This window comes from Phaenicophaeus curvirostris, chromosome 2, assembly GCF_032191515.1.
Source record: "Phaenicophaeus curvirostris isolate KB17595 chromosome 2, BPBGC_Pcur_1.0, whole genome shotgun sequence".
NCBI lineage: Eukaryota > Metazoa > Chordata > Aves > Cuculiformes > Cuculidae > Phaenicophaeus > Phaenicophaeus curvirostris.
Window position 1 is genome coordinate 14,158,396 of NC_091393.1, and position 20,429 is coordinate 14,178,824.

A 20,429-nucleotide genomic window follows, 5' to 3' on the forward strand; every position below is an offset into this window, starting at 1 on the left:
TATTAACTTTGTGGTAAGGATGAGCAAGCTGTTGCCTGACATGTTATAATTATCTTCCAGTAGTATTTCATATCAATAACCTTTGTTATGAACATAAGCAGTAAGAAGAATTATCTTCTGAAAAATATTTTAATTATAAAACATGTAACTAGTATTTAAAAGAAATAATATTGAAACTATTTAAGATTTAATTGAAAGCAACTAAAACAATACAGTACATTTAGAATACTAGAGTTTCTTCCAAAACTTGAAATTTCTTGACAACTCAAGGTCTTTGGACATTTGTAAGCTCTTCTTCAAAAAATAGTAAAGCTTTCTATTGCATTTTTAACATGCAACAGGTATTTATCTTTTTAAGATAATAATCATATATTGCTAAATAATTTTTCTACAATAAATCAGAATACAGTATCATTATTTACTGTTGTCTGAGTTTGAACTTTACTGAATAGCCAAACACTTGCAAGAATACAAAGGCCAGCATAAAATAAGTTTCTTCTCTCACAATACAAGACTTGTACCCTCACAATGAACCAATAACACCTAAACCTAAGTTATGAAATCCAGTTCCATGTCAGCTTAGGCTTCCCAACAGTTTTACTTGGTCAGCAACTCATGGTCAGGTTTGAAGTCACTCTGAGTTAGAAACAAAAGCGAAGACAGTTTTAAACAGTACATAATTGTAGATTTCACCCAAAAAAATGTTTTCCTAGAGAGAGTAAGAGCCCAACTATTAGAAGGCAGCAATTCAAAGCACGCCCTACTTGTTTCCTTTCCTGAAAAAACCCTACACAAACAAAAAGGCAGAGCCCACCACCACAGTTTCTACAGATGAAGACCCTTCTCTCAAGCATAATGTTTGCTGCCATTTGAACACCTGCAGATCCACTGATACCTTCTTTAGTAAAGTACCTGGCACAGTGAGCTCTTTCTGTGTGAGTGCAGAAACAGAAGGGAAACTATAGGGTGTTTTTTAAATCAAACATGACACCTATCTTTAAAAGGGCTATTTGGAAAGGAAAGAAATTCTTACAAGAGATTAAAAACCATAAAGCAGTTCAAAACAAATGCCTTCTTGCTGTTAAATCCTAACTTAAACTAATAGCCTCCAATTTCAAAAGAAATAAATGAGGGATCAAACAGCTAAACAGATCAAGATGCAAGACTATCTACATACTGTGTCTACCAAAAAAACCAAGAAATATAATACTGACTGCTGTTTCTGCCATCCTAGCAAATATTAAAAATACACAATTGTGTGGGTTTTCTTGCCTGCAAGGTTTTCTAAAAAAAAATCTCATGAGAGTTAGAATTTGCTTGACGAATAAGGCTCCATACTCTGAGTGTAAACCATTCTAGGGATCTCATTAATCTCATCCATTAAAACCATTAGGATTTTAATACCTTGTAAATACAAGGGAGGAAGGCTGGTATTTAACAAAAGCAATCTTAAGAAATAGTAAAGGATCAAACAGCTAAACGTTAACTACAAGACCAAGATCAGGCTCTTCTAGCAACAGATATGACAAAAATACTGAGGAAGTCTGGCCTTTAGAGAGTCCTGAATTTTTAACACAGCTAAATAGTATAGCATTCTCAACTAAACATGTTTTGTCCTGGCAGAATGATGTCACTGACTTAGTATTCTCAGCACATATTCAAGATTACTGTCTTATTTCTTTCCTGATGGCATTGGACCTTACTATCTCTACCTTGGACTGGTAGAGAGACCTCTACAAAACCCTCCACCCACGGTGGAATTTTTATAGTGAAACGAAAGGGGGGGAGGGTCAGCAGGACAGGGAACATTTTTGTCTATGCCTAAGGAAAGATTTGGATCTGGGAATTTAGGATCCAGTGCTATATTATATTATCAGAGTTATCAAAACTACTCATAATCTGGTATGTCACGTAAAAAACATCATGTACGTGTAACACTGCACCAACTAGTAGGTGCAGGCTGAGGTGCAGGCTCACACAAGAGCTGCATTTAATGCAAAGCCTGGCTCTTGGGCAGCCTGCCTTATTCAGCCTTTCCTCACCTTGACTCTGTCTAGTCCCATCTGGTGGTAAACAACTGCTAGCAGGCTGTTGGTTTCTACATCATTACAAACAAACAGACTAAAGCATGAAACAACAGGAAGCACCAAGCTGCTGATTTACCTTCAGTGCGTCTTACAGGAAAAGCAAAGTACAAGTCAAAGGCTGAAAGAGAGAAGGAGCAGCACAGGGAGTAGGGGTTTTAGTATGCAGGCCAGTAGCCCCACTTGGCCCAGAAAGTCAGGAGCTGCAGCTGCATTTATCATGATGGTAATGATTAAAACTAAATTTAGCAGCTCCGGCCTAAACAATCTTCCCCTGCTAGGATAGCAACAAAAGGCAGGGAAGAAAAAAAGAACATATCCAGTACTACCGGATTATGAAGCAGCAGGTGTCCCCAGGGGAAAATTAAGACTATCAGCATGCAACTCAACTCTGGTCTTCCCATGACACATAGTGCCAAATTAAAAACATTAATCACTTCACTCAAAGCCCAGGCAGCAGGAGGATGATCAAATCCCTTCTTAGAAAGCCAAAACTAACAGGTATGTCTTTGATATTTCTTTTATGAAGTAACAAAAAGCAGTAAAACAAAAAAGCTTTTGTTTCACTACTGAGTTTGGAATAAATGTAGAAAATTAGGAATTCAGAAATAACAGGTCTACATTAGATTTCTGAGTTATTTATATATACACTGTTTAAGCAATTAAACTTGATATCATGTGTATACAGCCAAAAAACATCTCCGTAAACAGGATATTTACAGAAACTCAAGAAATTCATCACTATCAACAAATAACTTAAAATTAACATGTAAATTTAAGCTATGTAGAAAGAAAATCAAATATGGTATTTCATATTGCTAACAAAAAATTAACAGCATTAAAACAGATGCAAAATGAGTGAGGAATGTGCTTTACAGTCTGCCTGGTCTTGCTATACATTTTCTGTTACTTGTTTTAATATATACACTTTGTGAACAGAATGTATATAGCAATGCAATAAAAACCTTTAACGCTATTCAAACCAAGCTGAGATGACAGAGTAAAAGCTCTTAACATCCTACTAACATAAGCTTCAGAAAAAGTTCTATTACACAAAGTTTGCAGCTCTACAAAAAGAATTGGCAGTGAATTCTTAAACTCCAGAGAAAGGTAAAATTTATCTATTTTCACTGTAGGTCTATTAATAGATAAATTTTCAGTGGAAACGTACCCAAAGTTCACATTAACATGGCATTATTTAGAGACAGATGTACAGGTCCTTTTTTTTGGTAAAAGGGAGTAAGTGAATCACAAAAACAGAACAAAACCAACCAACTCCCCTCACACATGTACAGATATGATTGCCTGGATTGAATATTCTTTAACTAGCACTGACAAAGCATTCATTCAGTTGATTTTCTTAATGCTCATTGCCATGCTCATTTTATCAACAGTGAAGCTTACCTTTCCTTTCGGTCCAGATTGCTTAAAATATGGAAAAAGAAAAAAAACCATAAGATGCAAAGCCCCACATTTGCACATCATTAAATTCAAAAGTTATTAAATATAAACTATAACTCTTCCATTGACTCTTGCACTCAGTGGACTAGTTTTCAAATAAGCATTGTCATGTTTCACAGCATTTTGGTAGCAGTATAAATACACAAACAAATGTTATTTCACAGACAGCAATGGTCAGTGATCTAAATATGATGTTGTCTTGCCTCTTACTAAACATGTGAAATTCGATTAATTCTGAAGTCAACCTGGTTGTCCCACTTAATTCACTGCAATGTAGAACATGACATGACAGAATCCTAATATATGAATTAAGATCAACCCTAATTTCCAAACCCTGACTGCCATGTAAAAGAAGATAAACCAATTTTACACAACAACTTGCTTCCAACTATTCAAAAAATGTGTAAGTGTTTGAATTGAGGAAAAAAAATTCAGAAAGCACTTCTTAAATATTTAGTTCTAAAAATAACCCTCCAAAAAAATTTAAAGATTAGGGCCACTGGTTTCAGAAGTGTCTCAATGTATGTAGCTGGTGCCTTTGTAAACCAAGACTCATGAAAATACATCTAAGCAAGCACTGTACAAAGACAACTTGAAAATTGTATCTTTATCTCCCCTACCTTTTCAAAATTTGCAATAGAATGCTGTAAGCTTTTAATCTACATATCTGTTCCTCTCAAATATCAAAATCCTAAACAAATTCTGTCACATGCATTATACTAACACTATTCTAAAACAGAATTATGCTTCCTGTCAATTTAATAAACAGAGTAATAACATTACAGAGTAATACAAACTCATTCTCCTTTCCTTTTCATAAACAGAACACTTAAAAGAACATAGCAAACTTTAAGTCTCTGTTACCCAGAGGAACAGGAGGACTGAAAGTAAACCAGCTAAGAAGGTAATTCAGATAATCCTACAGAGTGCAGTAAGAGAGCACATTCAATGTCCACAGAGCTCTGGGTTCTGCGAAAAGAGTAAGAGGAATTCAAAACTGAATGTGACCACTGCAACTTAAGACTGGGGTGGGGGCAATCAGTCAATGCCCCATGAAAGTAGGGAAAAAATTGCTTCCAACTGGAGCTAGCCTTTATGAACAATTTACACTCTTTGAGTGCAGGTCACATCTGAGTTTATAAATCCAGCCAGATCCAAATCATGTCCATATGGAGCCATATCCAGTAACGCTGTATCCTTGGCACAGTTAATCTGTAACTTGGATTAACTGTTTACCAATGTTGTAAAGAGTCATACTATTAAGAAATCTAAATTTTAACACTAGGGAAATTTAAAGGCAAGAAAAAAATTTCAAGAAGCCTGATACTGTACCTTGTTGTTACATCAGATGCCTCACTTGCTTGCTTTAAAATCTTGTATTAATAAAATGAATTAATGAGAATTCTCATTTTTACATCTCAGAAAGTATAAGAAATGAGAATTCTGGACATATCTAGGACTTATAACAAGCAGTGCCGCTATGCATTGCTTCATGCAGCTCATGCATAACATTTGTTAGACATGCTGTACATACAGGCTATTCCAATACCAAGCCAATCAATAGCATTAGATAGAACTACGCAACCACTTAATGGAGCAAAAAAGTAATTTGAACCAACTACGACACAGGCCAAGCTACATCTGAAAGTATCAAAGGCGAACAAATTTTAATTTCATCCCCAGATTCCACCAGAAGAAACATGAATAATATTTATCACAACAAATTTGAAATGCCCAATTTTATTGTACTAAAAACTCATATTTTAGATATAAGTGCAACAGATAATCAGCTAGAATTTAAATTAATACACATGTGCAAAAATGTTAGAGAAAGAGATCAGAAATATAGTACAAATCACAAGCTCCAAATTCAACTTGACAGCAATTACAACAGCGGTTCATAATTAGCTTGCTCCATGTGACACCATCCCCACTCAAAGAAATCAGTCTGAACAGAATCTGTAACATCAGTGTCAGAGACTCAATCTGCTCAGAACTAATTTAACCATTATTTTATTTTTGGTTATCCTTTCAATAATTCACTATAGATTTAAGTACAATATGTCAGCTTAGTTAAAATAATTTTCCCCATGTTCTTACTGATTGCTGTACCACAAAATAATTCTACAAATACAAGCAATGTAAAAGAACACAACTTTGTTTTGCTTGTAAATTAGTATAGGACACTGACCCCAACACTTCAGAACTCAAGTTTCCATGCTCCCAGCTTTTCTTTGTCTTGATATATATCTTGAATTTTATTCTTGGTTTGCCACCACATTTTCTGCATATACTCCCCTCTGAGGAGACATCACTGCTCAACCATTGTCAAATGTCAGTAAAAAGTAGCAAAGAAAAAAAGGTGTGAAAAAATTCCCAAACAACAAAAAATTTATCACCAAAAAGACCTACCCACTTTATATGCACTGGAATTATGTATTATGAACAATTTTAAATAATCCTGTTTTAGTTATTTTTTTCTAACAACTACTGTCTTCCAATTCAAACGCCTCCATTTTCCATATCAAGCAGCCTTCTAAAAAATAATAGTATGACAGGAGGCCACGTTCTATTCATTTTCAATCCACTAACTCAGAAGCAGATTTAGAAGTTTCTAAAAAGCGGTCAGTTGAGTCAACTCAAAAAAGATACTGGAATTACACATCCTTTGCACAGCTCCCCTGCAAATCTCACCCCCAGTCAATTAAATCATGCTGGTTCTGAAATCCTCCAGTAACAAAGCATTGCTTGGAATTGTTATGACTATTTCCTGCCTTTGAAACTCCTAAAATAGTCTTAGCATAAGAGTTAATAGTCTGTCATTAATGCAAATGAAATACAGTAATAACCCTAAAAGAAAACACGTTTAGAAACTATTCAATTACTTCATGCAACATTCAGCTTGCCTATATTATGCATTAGTTTTCGTTCTGTGTGTCACGCATACGAAGCTGCTACTCTTTTTTTCCACATCACATTATAGGCTTGTAAAGAAGCACGTCCCATTGGTGAGAACAGAAAGCAGGGAAGTCTAAGATCTCCTGAAGATTAAGAATATCTGGAGTGGACTGTCCTGTGGGCTGAAGAAGCCTACAGCACCTAACTAGATGAGATGAATACATGCTGATTGGCCGTTTCAAAGATATATCTTACAACAAAGCTTAATCAAGTATATTGACATTATTACAGCCTATGTTCAGACTGAAGAAAGAGCAACCTCCCATGATTTTGTTTACTACAGATGATTTTAATTAGCAGTGCAGATCAAGATTTTATCCCTTGGAATTAAAAAAAAAGCCAAAAAGTGTGAAAGGCCTGAATTCTTAGAGATGTCCCACGCTTTCCTCAATGAAAGAATGAACAAAAATATTCTAAAAAGGACTGCACGTAAGAAGAAAAGAGCACGTGTGGTTCAGCCTAAACCACGCTGATAACACAAACCTTGTCTTTCAGCTTAATTTCTGGAAAAAAGTCTGTCAACCTACCTTAGTCCTACCCCTGCCTTGCAGTGACAGGAGAAATAAAAAGGAGACTTCTGCTATTACTAATGGGAAGGAAATGTCCATGCTATTTTCCATTATAGTTTAAAATAGAAGGAGGCAACAAGGGTGTAGTTCCTCAGGGACAGGACTGCACAAACCATTTTTCAGTCTGTTTCTTCAATGCCAGATTACCCTAATGCACGCTTGGATCACATCATTCACATTAGTGTATGAGCTCTGTTTTTCTGAAAATAGCAAGTGAAAGTGAGGGAAGTGGGATGAAGAAGAGGACGATGTCTATGTGTAATCCCACCACCCCAAAACATCTACACTATAAAAAGCAGGAAAATGGGGACAGAAGAAGGAGGCTACAAAATCACATGGGCTGATGGAAAAGTATCCACAGATAAAAAGAGCTCTAAATGGACAAACTTTGAAAGAAAATTTCTTAAAGCAATGAGCAGCTCATATGTTTGTGACGCATGTTGGGTGCAAAAACCCTGTAAAAAAAATTAAACACACCACTGCAATTTATAGAAGTCCGATGCAGTTTTAAGTTTTCAAAACAATGATGTTTAATTCAGCATAGCTGAGGAAGATTCCCCAGGTTCCAGTCATCTATTCTAACAACTATTTAAATGAATGCAAAACCTTGGTTCTATCAGATGTCTCAGATTATATGTTTTATGCTGTATTTACACACTACATATGATCAACAGATCAAGAACTTAATCTTTAGCTAGATATCATACAAACCACAGTACTGTAAAATAGTATTTGATCACATTGTCAGTTACGTGAATTTCTACTGCATACTATGTCTGCCCACATCAAAAGTATTTTCTAAATGTATTTCATTAGAAGGTGCTCTCCTGCTGAATGTGTCATAGTGTGCTTCAAAATCATAAACTCTAAGATCATCTAAAAATAAACCCTAAATTATAAGTCTCATGAAACTTTAGTAAATAAGACAAAAGCTCATGATCAAGAATCCAGCTTGTAATTACTTATGTTTCCTTAATACACTGTTTTTCAATGTGAACATCTGGAGAAGCAAATGTAGTCTTACCTTTGGGCTGCTGTTTTCACTACTGCTGTCTGTGCATGTGCATGGTGAAAACGTCTACCGTGTACCACAGTTACAGGACAAGATACATTCTGAGCATTTTCACTGCAAACATACAGAAAAATGGATTAAGAGAAGACTCTGGTGTATTTGTACATTGTTTTAGTTAAAAACTGTGGCGTCCTGCTTTCACAGTAACAGCCATACAAAACCCAAAGTCAACAAAGTCTTTCTGAATCAATAATACAATTTCTTAGGATCCTCTGAGAGGCATAAAAACATTTAGTCCTAGAATAAAATAGACAAATAAGATACACATGATTTTAATTCTTTTCCTGGAAGAAAAGGTAAATATTTTTAAAAATGTTATCACCATCCAAAACATTGCAAACCGTTTTCCTTTACTCAGCTTCGTCACTGCAAAGAGAGACTCCTTTTCTTATTGAATTATAACAATTTATAGTTAAATGTATAGATGGAAGTATAAAATTAATTACGGCATAATATTAACTTCTTGAGTATGACTTAAAAAGCATAACGTGTGAACAGACTGACTCACACATTCAGGGATTTCCCTCATCTTATTATTCATAAGGGAAAACACAGCAAACCGATGGATGTAGGATTCTGGCAAACACAACACATCTCTAAAAGAGAAGGATTCCCAAGTGCTCAAATATCTCAGCGGGACTCTGCGCAAAGATAGTATATTTGCCAATGTCTTTCAGCATTTCTTTGCTTTCATCATTTGTTTCATTACTATCTAAACCAAATAATTCTGGAGAACAGTTTACTTCCCATTGTTCTTTCTAGTCACAGCTGACAGAAAGATAGAGTAGATCAATAATAAAGTAATCCTTCAAAGATCGTTAGACCCTAACAACTAACTCCTATACTCCTACAGCAATACTACACAGCACTACATTTGAGATGTTAAAAAACCATGCAACTTGTAACAGACAGCATGTTGAGAACAAACTGTTTCAAATTATGGAAACACAACGCTTAAATTTTACTTGTAAAATTGCTTGGAAATTTTAATTGTAGTAAAAATTATGTGAAAAAGCATTCTGATTGATTAAAAGTATTTCTCAGAAATATTATTCAGCAGAAGTTCTGCTCCTGCTGTTTGTTCTGTTACGAACAGTGAAAAAAACCTGAAGCATCAAAATTCCACCCAAAGCTCTAACCAATTCCTAATATTTACACTCCTGTAAAAGATGAAAGTGAGCAAATGCTAGCTTGCTTTTTAAACGTCTTTTCAGTTTAGCACTATGAAACCTTTGGGAAGCCTTATATCAAGTATCATAAGTCAATATTAGAATCCTTCAGAGCGTTTCTGAATGATCCCAAGATGACTGTTATGATCTGACTGAAAGTGACATAACTATGAACGTAAAAGAACAAGACCTATCAAAACCAACCAAATGGTAAAACTTTCTTTTCTAGAATATGAAGTTTAGAAACATCATAAATGTTTTAACAGTTCAACTTCCTCAAAACTAACCTAACAGCATCCTATTGAATCACCAACCTCTTGAAAGTTAACACATTGATCCCACATGCTTCCAAGTCAAAACTATGCAACTGGGTGGTGACTGACCAGCTGAAGATAAATTTATAGCAAAATGTGTTTAACATTGTCACCTGAGAAATAAAAACCTGACAGCTACTTGTCCTAAATACATTACAGTGTCTTAAATCCACCCTAACATCGAGTTTAATGTCTTTGAAAGATGTACTAGAAAAGAAACACAAGGACGCTGCAGGTACGTCTTCTCAAGTGCTGAAGACTTAAGGAGTTTAAACAAGCAAGTCAGTCTATAAACACACCTCTCACATTTTATCGTTTTATTTGTTGAATATGAGCTTTGCCAAACTATCATGGCTGGGAAACCCTAAGCTTTGCGCCCCCACAGCACAAAAAAACGTTAAGCAGTGCTTCTGCTTTCTGCCTCACACTCAAGTAGTGAGAAACTCCAGTGGGTGCCAGAATAGAATATTGCAGACTGTTGGGTAATCAGATTTGAGTCAAAGCAGACTGTTCTAGATGGCACGCTTAAACGGTTCATATGGTGTGAGATATGCTTCCAAGTAGGACAGCTGTAGAATACGATCTGCTCTATAATCTTGTTCTTTGACTAGAACATATACAGTGCAGACAGAATCACGAGAAAATTTAATCATAAAGTTCTAGCAAGTTGCAAAATGAGCACATATAAATTGAAATCTGGGAGGTGATTCTTCCCCTCTATTCCTCTCTTGAGAGACCCCATCTGAAGTATTGTGTCCAGCTCTGGAATCCTCAACATAAGAAGGATATGGAACTGTTGGAACAGTTCCAGAGGACAGCTACTGAGATCAGAGTGCTGAAGCAACTCCCATACAAGGACAGGCTGAGAGAGTTGGGCTTGTCCAGCCTGGAGAAGAGGAGGCTCTGGAGGAGACCTTATAGCAACCTTCCAGTACCTGAAAGGGGCTACAAGAAAGCTGGGGAGGGACTGTTCGCAAAGGCTTGTGGTGACAGGACGAGGGGCAATGGGTATAAACTGCAGAGGGGCAGATTTAGACTAGACATTAGGAAGAATTTCTTTACCATGAGAGTAGTGAGGCACAGGCACAGGTTGCCCAGGGAAGCTGTGGCTGCTCCATTCCTGGAGGTGTTCAAGGCCAGGTTGGATGGGGCCTTGGGCAGCCTGATCTAGTGGGACATGCCCCTGCCCATCGCAGGGGGTTTGGAACTGGATGATCTTTAAGGTCCCTTCCAACCCAAATGATTATTTACCTCAAAAAAAAAAAAAAAAGCCCAAACCCGCCCCCCCCCATTACTTTAAGGAACTGAAGAAAAACATACACATACAGTGAAGCATGACTGCTTTAATAGGAAAGGCTGAAAAAATGCCTAGTAAGGTTGGATTTCACTACAAATCCCACAGCCAGATAGAAAAAGGAAAAAATATAGTTTCCAGAGGATAAGAGGAATTATATTTTAAATGTTTAGATATACTCAAAAGAAACAACAAATGCCGTATACACTCACAGGCTTCTTCACTACCAAAACAGAGTAAAGAAGTCCAGAAAAGTTTATAACAGACATTTTTATTTTTACATCTACATTCAACAACAGAATCCTAAAGGAGGAAAGTAACCAGGAGGATTCCACAAGAACTGGCCAATTTGAAGCAAGGCAGAAACCCAGATATAATCTTATAAACCTATTGTTGACAATAGAAATTAAAGACTGAAACACAAGACATCATTTGCACAGCATAAATCAAGGATAATGAAGGTCTGTGCTAATTTGTGTAAATGCAAATATTAAAAAAGGGAGGGAAGGAAGTACCCATATTGAGTTAGCAAGAGCTCCAATGAAGTGCTTGATGCACTGAAAAATAACAGATCCCTGTACAATTACACAACTTCTAATCTATTAAAAAAACCTTGCCCTTATTAAATTCATTTAATTTTAAAAAAGCTTTTACGTTCCAAATAACATATTAAGTCGGTCTCAAAAAACAAAGACACCGTCTCACAAGTACATCTGTGAATGCTCCAATTCTAATAGTCTTCTGATATTTTACTGATGTGCCATTTAACATTCTGGAGGAATCCAAATCTACCTCTGTTCATTTACCACTGATTTACATCAATGACCAAGGTTAAGTAAACATAAAACTAAATGAAGTACCTCAGTTTCTTGCTATTTCCCATCATGTTGAGGCCAATTGAGTTCCCTTTAAAAAGTCTCAAGTTCCCGGCTTTGCCTCGCCTTGCATATGTTTTTATGGAATCACCACTGGTGCCGACAGCTCCAGGCCGACAACGAAGCGACTGCAACAAAGGAATTCACATATATTAAGATACCTGTATAAAAGTTTAAAAGGAAAAAACTAATTACAAAATATTTGTAGAAATATTACTTTGGCTTCATTTTCAGCCTTCTTTTTTACCAGATTTCATGTAAATGATGCCTCATTTCCAAACTTAAACACAAGGACTCCTTGCTAAATAAAATATGAATATTTTCAAAGTATTATTAACCACCCTGGAGTAGCAAACTATATACATCAAAACCCACAACAAGTATGGCTTTTGTCTGTGTATGTTGTCCTTTATATATATATATACACACACACATATATATGCATACAAAACTGGGAAAATGACAGTATGCAATCACAGCATATGATTAATATGTGTAATTTTAAAAAGTAATACCATTAATGATAAGTATCTAAACTTAAAACTAGCTACTCATGCTCATTTTCTGACTACTACACAAATTAAGATCTACAGGAGTCATAAGAACAAAAACGTTAAAGATAGACAGATAAACAGCTTGAGCACATGTTGCTAAATCAACAAACTTTTGTTATGGCACACATGACTATGCAAGCGTTTAATAACCCAGCAAGCTTTAAAGATACAATTTTCACCATGAGATAAACAGTGTGCTTACCTTTCTTTCTTCACTGGGACAGAAAGGTTCATCACTGTCATCTATGCTGAGCAGTTTTGCCTCACTAGATAGGTGTAGGAGAGAAAAAGTAGATACATTGCAATGCAACAGAGAAGCAGAAAAACATCTTTAACACACTAAGGGCTTTTTTCCACCCCTTTCTTCTTTAAATTTAAATGAATCACATACACATACATTGTATATATATGCCCAAACAACCAGAATGAACTGAGCAATCCAGTAGTCCTGATGTATTATGCAAGCCTGAACTTAAAGTGCACATCAAATTATTTCACTAAAAGTAAAAATAAAAGGATGTTATTAATTCAAAACAGAGAATACCATTGAACCTTCAATGTTGCTATGGCAATGTTACTGACATTATAAAAGATTCTATACAACCCTATGCATAAACCAAGTCAGTCACTAAACCTATAAAATAGTCTCAGTTTGTTCATGCGCATCAATGTTGAAGTCTGAGGTTTAAAACTGTGGACTTCACTGGGCTTTAGGAAAAGAACTCAACATATAACTAAATTTTATCCCATTGCAATTACTGCCAAAATAACATTTTCCTTAAAACAGTGTGTTTAGCTTGGCTCAGCTGCTCATTAAAATGTGTTTCTTTCATTCTTCTGTGTCTGTAAACTTCAACTATTATAACAGGGGAGAAAACACAAAAAAATAAACCCACACCATGATACTAGGGCAATGTACCCTTTCCAGTGATAGGAAACTACCCTCAAATGGCCTTAGATATTTAAATAAAAACCCCAATCATGTATTTTATAGTGATAGCAGCTAGATTAGGCCAACACATCCTTACTTCCAGGAGAAGCGGATAATCCCTTTTCATCAGTCCTAATAAGGTTACCCCTCTTGTGGCTGCAACAAAGTAATACAACTTCTAACCAGCTCCTAAATTGCATGATCTGGGGGATTTTTGATTAAGATCATTTGGGCAGAAATTACTTAAGAATACAAGCATTTATGGCAAGGAACAGCTACAGAAGAGAAATAATGAAGGAAGTGAAGGTGGAAACATTTCTTAGCTGCAGGTATGACATGATAACTGCAACATACATAGTGATTTTAGCTCTGGCTATATAAGGTATCCACTCAGTACTCCCCCCTCCTCCCCTCCAACTTCCTAAAAGCTTCTTCCAGGCAAAAGATTTGCCTTCATGTTGCAATTTGTTCCTCCATCTTATGCAATACAGTTAAACCCTACATCAAACAGAACAAAAGAAAAAAGCTCTTGACTAATAGATTGAGAACTGCAGACCCTGACCGTACAGGAGATAAGACTGCACGTACAGTTTGTTTCAATATAGGAAGGACGATGTAAATGTTAACAATTAGGCAATGGCACTGTTTTATTTTCTGTTCATCTTCAGACCCATAACAATTCTAGGTGCATAATGGTAAAACAAACACTGTAGTGAATCATCATTAATTTCCAATATGAAGTGTCACAAAGACAGAAGAGTACAGCTGTATTTCTGTACAGACATTAAACTTTTCAAATACTGTAACTTTTTTTTAAACACTCAGAGCAGATTATTTTTGCAAGGGAGGCTCACTAAGCTTGTCAACCCTTCATCAGATGATAATGAATTTAATGATTTCAGAAAATTTCTAGATAAATAAACGACTGCAGCACTGATATGAATATGGCTTTAAATTGCAGGGGGGGAAGATTTATATTAGACATTAGGAAGAAACTCTTCCCAATGAGGGTGGTGAGGCACTGGCACGGGTTGCCCAGGAAAGCTGCAGCTGCCCCATCCCTGGAGATGTTGAAGGCAGGTTGGATGGGGCTGTGAGCAACCTGGTCTGGTGGGAGGTCCATGGCAGGAGACTGGAATTGCATGAGCTTTAAGGCTCCTTCGAACTCAAACCATTCCATGACTCAATGAATGGCAGCCTATGGTACCCACACGTCTGGCAATTGCCTACTATGCTGACCTAGACAGATCATTTCACCTCTAGAGACATTTTTCTTCTTCAGCTCCAGCTTGTACAAAAATCACGATGATATTCAAGATGCCCTTGTACAATGCCCTACTTTTTTAAGGCTTTGAGATGCCACAATACCACAACTGTTTTAACAGAGGGAGTTTAGATGGGTGAGATAGAAAGTAACATACTATAAATTAACAAAACATTGAAAAAATCCTTAAATCAAACCGAACAAGAGTAACTCTTATGCTGCAAATAGGATGCTGTGACTAGAAAAATACTTGGGAACTGCATGTTTTTAAAGAATCTATTTTTAGATTTTTAATGAATGTAAAGCATATACATCAGTATCAGAAAGGCTGTTTTTTTCAGTGTGCAGAATACACAGCAGCTGTCTATTTGCTCATGGATCACATGCTTACAGCTGCCTGCTTAAAAGATGCAATGTATCCAGGCAGAAACCCCCGCCACACATGCTATACCACACTCCCACACACCAGACAATAACATTCTAATGCTACTGAAATGAAACCTCAGTGGTCTTGTTAGGAGGAGGCTGTGCCTCCATGCTTTGCCACTTTTAATTAGGGAACCAGAGAGAGAGAGATTTTCACATTAGAACAGTAGTTTCTAACTTTTCAATGCTTTACTTTAAATTCTACAATGAATGAAAGTTAAGCCTTGACAGGGAAAAAAAAAAAAAAAGTAATTGATTTAGGTAAACAGAATTCTTTCAAAAGAGGATCACATAATCATAGAATGGTGAAGGGGCCTTAAGGCACATTCAGTTCCAACCCCCTGCCCATGGCAGGGACACTTCCCACCAGTGCAGGCTGCTCAAGGCCCCAGCACCTGGTCTTGAACATTTCCTAGGTATGGGGCATTCACAACTTCCCTGGGCAGCCTATGCCATGTCCGTGCCAGTGTTTCATTCAAATTTAGGCATTGAACAAGAAAAATTAATATTCTCTTTGCTTACCTCTACTCACTTACATTAAACCGTGCAATAGCTAGCTAGGTACCTCAGTTTAACAGACTATGTTTTTACTACTACCTACAAGCAATCCAAACCTTAAACTTCTGTTGAGCTTTAAGGTTACACTCCAATGAGCTGCAAATGCATTTCTATCAATTATCAACCGATACAGTTAGGTTTCAAATGTAATTAGAATTCCTTTCTGAAAACTCATATATAAAACCAAGAGGCTGACATACTTGCCCTCACAGGGCACTGTGCACATTCTTTGTTTTATGTGGTATAGAATCATAGAATAATTTGAGTTGGAAGGGACCTTAAAGATCATGCAGTTCCAAGCCCCTGCCATGGGCAGGGACACCTCCCACCAAACCAGGCTGTTCAATGCAGCACATTAAACAAAAAAAACTGATATCAGAAGCACAAGAGAAGCAGCGGTATTATTCAGTTCATACACAATGGCATCCCATTAAAAATAACCTTAACTAAAACTCCTAAAACCTGAGAACTGAGGCTCTGAAAAAATGTTCTTTATCAATTTAAAGACTCAAGTGGCTTAACTAACAGGGTCACAAAAGAAGCACAAAACATCTATATAAATATGGGGTGTTTTTTAAGAAAGAAATAAAAATGGAAAAAAGCTAAATAGAAATTTAAAAGAAAAAAAGTATAATTCCTTTTTCAGTCAGGAATACAAAGGAACAAGCAGCTTATCCCCCTAAATAAGAGGAAAAACAATTCAAACTTTTTGAAATAATATGTTAGTTAAGAAAGGATGACACAGTGCAAAAAATTTAGACAGACCCATTTATTCGCATCCAGGTTTTTTTGATCACACTATTATTGAACAAATCTCAGCGGAAGGCCCAAGTCTGCACTATTAAAAAAGCCACTATGACAGCCAGGAGAAAACTGCACCCACCAGTTTACAAACCCACTGTGGGGCAGATTGAGTTGTATTCCAAAAAAACATTTTCCCAGATGTTAAAAAGGAAGTAAACAAATTATCCAAGACACTTCAAGAACAATCATCTGTAAAACTAGAATGCATCTTAGAACATGTTAATTTCAGCAATCATTTTAATTAATATATTACATTTGCCATGTTTGCCTAAGTCTGCCATCCTTTCATGTCTTCTGCTACACAAGATACACATCATTTATTCTGTGATGGTCTACACATGTTTCAGTGTGCTCAACTGACCAACTGGTCTTTTTTTCTACTGTTCTACTTAAAGGTCCAGCACAAATCTCCAAGTACAAAGCAAGAAAAATCTCAAGTCATTTGCTATCATCTTCATTGCTCTCTTATATAGATCAAATCTTATAACTCATTGAAAAAAGTACTTCTACTCTTCCAAGTGGAGTGAAGATTATCTGCAGGAATTTACTTAGGGATAAAATACTCGCCAATTACCATTCTGAATTCCCATAACTTTAGTTCCATGCTCAGTATGAACACTAGAAGCATTAAAAAAAAAATGTATCTATTGTGTCAATCATTTATAAACTGAAGGTTTGGAAAAATAAAAGTTCTTTACTCTTTTTCTGTTCATTACTTGACAATTTACCATTATAATACACTCTTTTACTATAAGTTAAATGACATATTTCAAATAATCTACCTTGCCTAAAAATTGCTTTAGTAGGAAGTCAGTAGCCACATATTTTGCGTTCGTCTCACTGAGGAAAGATAATCCAAGCACATATCCAGTACTGATCAGCAACACTAGCACAGGTCTCACGGGGTAATCTAAGAATACAGCCAATCCTTTAAGAGCTGGAGTGTTATTCTTGGGCCAGTTCAAAACAAACTTATCGTGCATCTGCCATTAAGAGGGCAAAAACCTGTGATAAGGTCAGACACTAAAATGCTAGTGCCTGAACAACAACCATGAGATGCACCCAGATGCCTGCCTCAGATCTACAGCTTTCTTCACACAGAAATGAAGTTAGTTACAAGCACTGCTAGTAAATATCAGCACAGCAGAGCAAATAAAAATGTCTTTTAAAAAAAACTGCCAGAATGCATACTTATTGCATGGTGTACTCAAAATATCGAAGGGCCACAAAACTTTCATGCTGGGACAATTCTATGAACTTACGCTGCTTATCTTTGAAATGCTCTGCTAAGGGCAAAGGGCATTTAGAAAGAAAATGACAACTTACTGTAAATCATTTCTTTCCTAAAGATTCCCCATAGTTAGTATTTTGTTGTACAAAGTAAAGCAAAACACAAATTATTACAATATACATAGCTTACAATGCCTTTAGGACCAGAAAAAAAGGTGTTACTAAAAGTAAGTATGTGGGCAGTTTAAAATGTACAGGTGTTGGGAGGGAGGAAGAAGTTGCCTGAAACAGCATCAGAGGATGGGTAAGCAAAACTGGCATGATCTCCAGTTAAAATCAATTTTCAACTACTTTTATCTATACTTCCAGATAAGATTCTGTATAATCACAAGTATAAAATCGAATTACTGATGAGAGTAGGTAACAGAATTTCAACAGTGGCTATGGGAAAATCATTTGTTGTACAAAACATTTGAAAGGAATAAAAAAATCACTCAGAAATATCATCTTAAAGTCAGATGCTATTATATAAACCATATGTTCCATAATCAGTTTTTCACACTTTTTTTTTTTTAGCATCACTACACTATGGATAACTCATTCTATGTTCTTAAGTCAACATCAGCTGGAAACAGATGGGAAACAGCAGTAAATTACTGAAAGGAAAAAAAGCTGCTATGCTTACAAATGTGAGTTACTTTTATTTATGAAGACAACTAAAACACCAATACTAATTCTATTGTGTGTGCTGCCACTACACTTAAAACATACTATTGTGCACCAGCAACGGATGTAGAATTGCTAAGAAAAAAAGCAAGTTTAATTTATTACACTACAACGTGCTTAGTTTGAAAACCTTTAAAAAGTGAGTTTAATTTCTGATACAGCTCCATGTTGACAACAGCTCTTAGTGCTTGCCTCACACTTAATTGAGCTCATGAACTGATTTTTTAATGAATAAAACCATCACATTCTTAATGGTTTGGGTTTTTTTAAGGTTGCAGCACACCCTTCTGCTGTAGCCTAAGTGATTACGTGTCTACTTTCCTATCTCCCTTCCAACACACAATATTTGGCAGAATATAACAAGATACAAATTAACAAAAAAAATTATTTTTGTACTTTACCATGGTTCAGTTTCGCCTTACTAGAGAACCATAGCATCCTTTTTAAACTTGCAGGTCCTACTCTCCAAATAAGAATAACAAATGAATGTAACATGCACTCTTCATGCATGAAACACTGTTCTTTGAACAATTTGGTAGTCTCTTGGGAAACTAATACCAAGAAAATGTATTAGTAACAATAAAATGTCACAAGGACAAAGTACCTATTCAAAACACACACACAGGCTTTAAGTTTTAGTCAAAATCCAAACATGCTAAGAAAAGAAATAAACAACCCAGGAACAAAACCAGCCTTAACTCTACACAGTGAGATAAGCACAAGGGACAAAAACCTACAGCACAGTCTCTTAAGTTCAGTTTAACTTGATGCAGGCCCACAGCAGCTTAATCATAACCATGAAGTACTGAGTAGCATCATGACAACAAGGAAAAGTTGAAGCTTGCATACCATACAATTCTATTTTCTTACTTTGCCTCCTCACATACATCTTGTCTGTGTTCTTTAGACTTAAACATTATCTCCGAAGACAACTGCAACACTTCTGAAATGTACTGTGCCCTGTGCTGTAAGCTCCATGTTCACAATTAAATTTACATAGCAATACTATTTAAAATAATTACTTCTTTGAAAACATTTTTCTTAATCACTGACACCTTTAAGATATAACGTATTGTTTCTTATTACTAAATTACAAAAAAGTACTTATTTATCAATAGACACTTATACTTTCAATAGTCTAAATAAAAGCATCCTTACTCTTTCTCTGTATCTCCTTCGCTTTCTTCTTCATGATCAAAGCTCCAGTTATTTTTAAAGCCTCCATCTCTCTTGGACTGTGATCTATCCAAAGCTGAAATGAGAATAAGTTAAGGTAAGTCTTGATTTCAAGCTAAGTTATTAATCAACAGAAACCAGAGAAGTTAATCAGATGTATATATTTTCCCCAAGTATTTATTTTGTTGATCTCAATGTTTAAATAACTTCCAGGGAGGTTATTCTCCCTCTGTACTCAGCCCTGGTGAGACCGCTGCTCAAATACTGTGTTCAGTTCTGGGCCCCTCACCATAAGAAGGATGCTGAGGCTCTGGAAAGAGTCCAGAGAAGAGCAACAAAGCTGGTGAAGGGGCTGGAGAACAGGCCTTATGAGGAGCGGCTGAGAGAGCTGGGGTTGTTTAGCCTGGAGAAGAGGAGGCTGAGGGGAGACCTCATTGCTCTCTATAACTACCTGAAAGGAGGTTGTGGAGAGGAGGGTGCTGGCCTCTTCTCCCAAGTGACAGGGGACAGGACAAGAGGGAATGGCCTCAAGCTCCACCAGGGGAGGTTTAGGCTGGATGTTAGGAAAAAATTCTTTACAGAAAGGGTCATTTGGCACTGGCAGACGCTGCCCAGGGAGGTGGTTGAGTCACCTTCCCTGGAGGTGTTTAAGGCACAGGTGGATGAGGTGCTGAGGGATATGGTTTAGTGTTTGATGGGAACGGTTGGACTCGATGATCCGGTGGGTCTCTTCCAACCTGGTTATTCTGTGATTCTGTGATTCTGTAATATCATTTGACAAAATAACTTTATCACAGCAGTGCTGACTCATTTTCCTAAATAAATACAGGTGAGTATCTGTCAACATCTTGATTACTAATGCAACCACTTAGTAAGCCATTAAAAAATGAGGACACAACATAATTTTTCAAGGATTTCAATTGTTTAACCGCCACCTGTAAATTTAAAGATTCCTTTTCTGATA

The 20,429-nt window shown here is 36.4% G+C and overlaps 1 protein-coding gene across 6 annotated transcripts in view; it reads right to left on the reverse strand.

The window, feature by feature from the left end:
* Positions 1-20,429, reverse strand: part of SENP6 (SUMO specific peptidase 6) — an 81,672-nt gene that overhangs the window by 40,820 nt on the left and 20,423 nt on the right. For 3 of the 6 annotated variants that reach the window (XM_069851347.1, XM_069851346.1, XM_069851350.1), the window contains exons 2-6: positions 19,448-19,541; positions 12,553-12,616; positions 11,782-11,924; positions 8,097-8,198; positions 3,489-3,509 (exon numbers count right to left, since the gene is read on the reverse strand). In XM_069851347.1, the coding sequence (XP_069707448.1) occupies positions 3,489-3,509; positions 8,097-8,198; positions 11,782-11,924; positions 12,553-12,616; positions 19,448-19,541 (424 nt within the window). The remainder of the gene's footprint in view (positions 1-3,488; positions 3,510-8,096; positions 8,199-11,781; positions 11,925-12,552; positions 12,617-19,447; positions 19,542-20,429) is intronic. The other 3 variants (XM_069851349.1, XM_069851348.1, XM_069851352.1) reach the window with 1 other exon arrangement.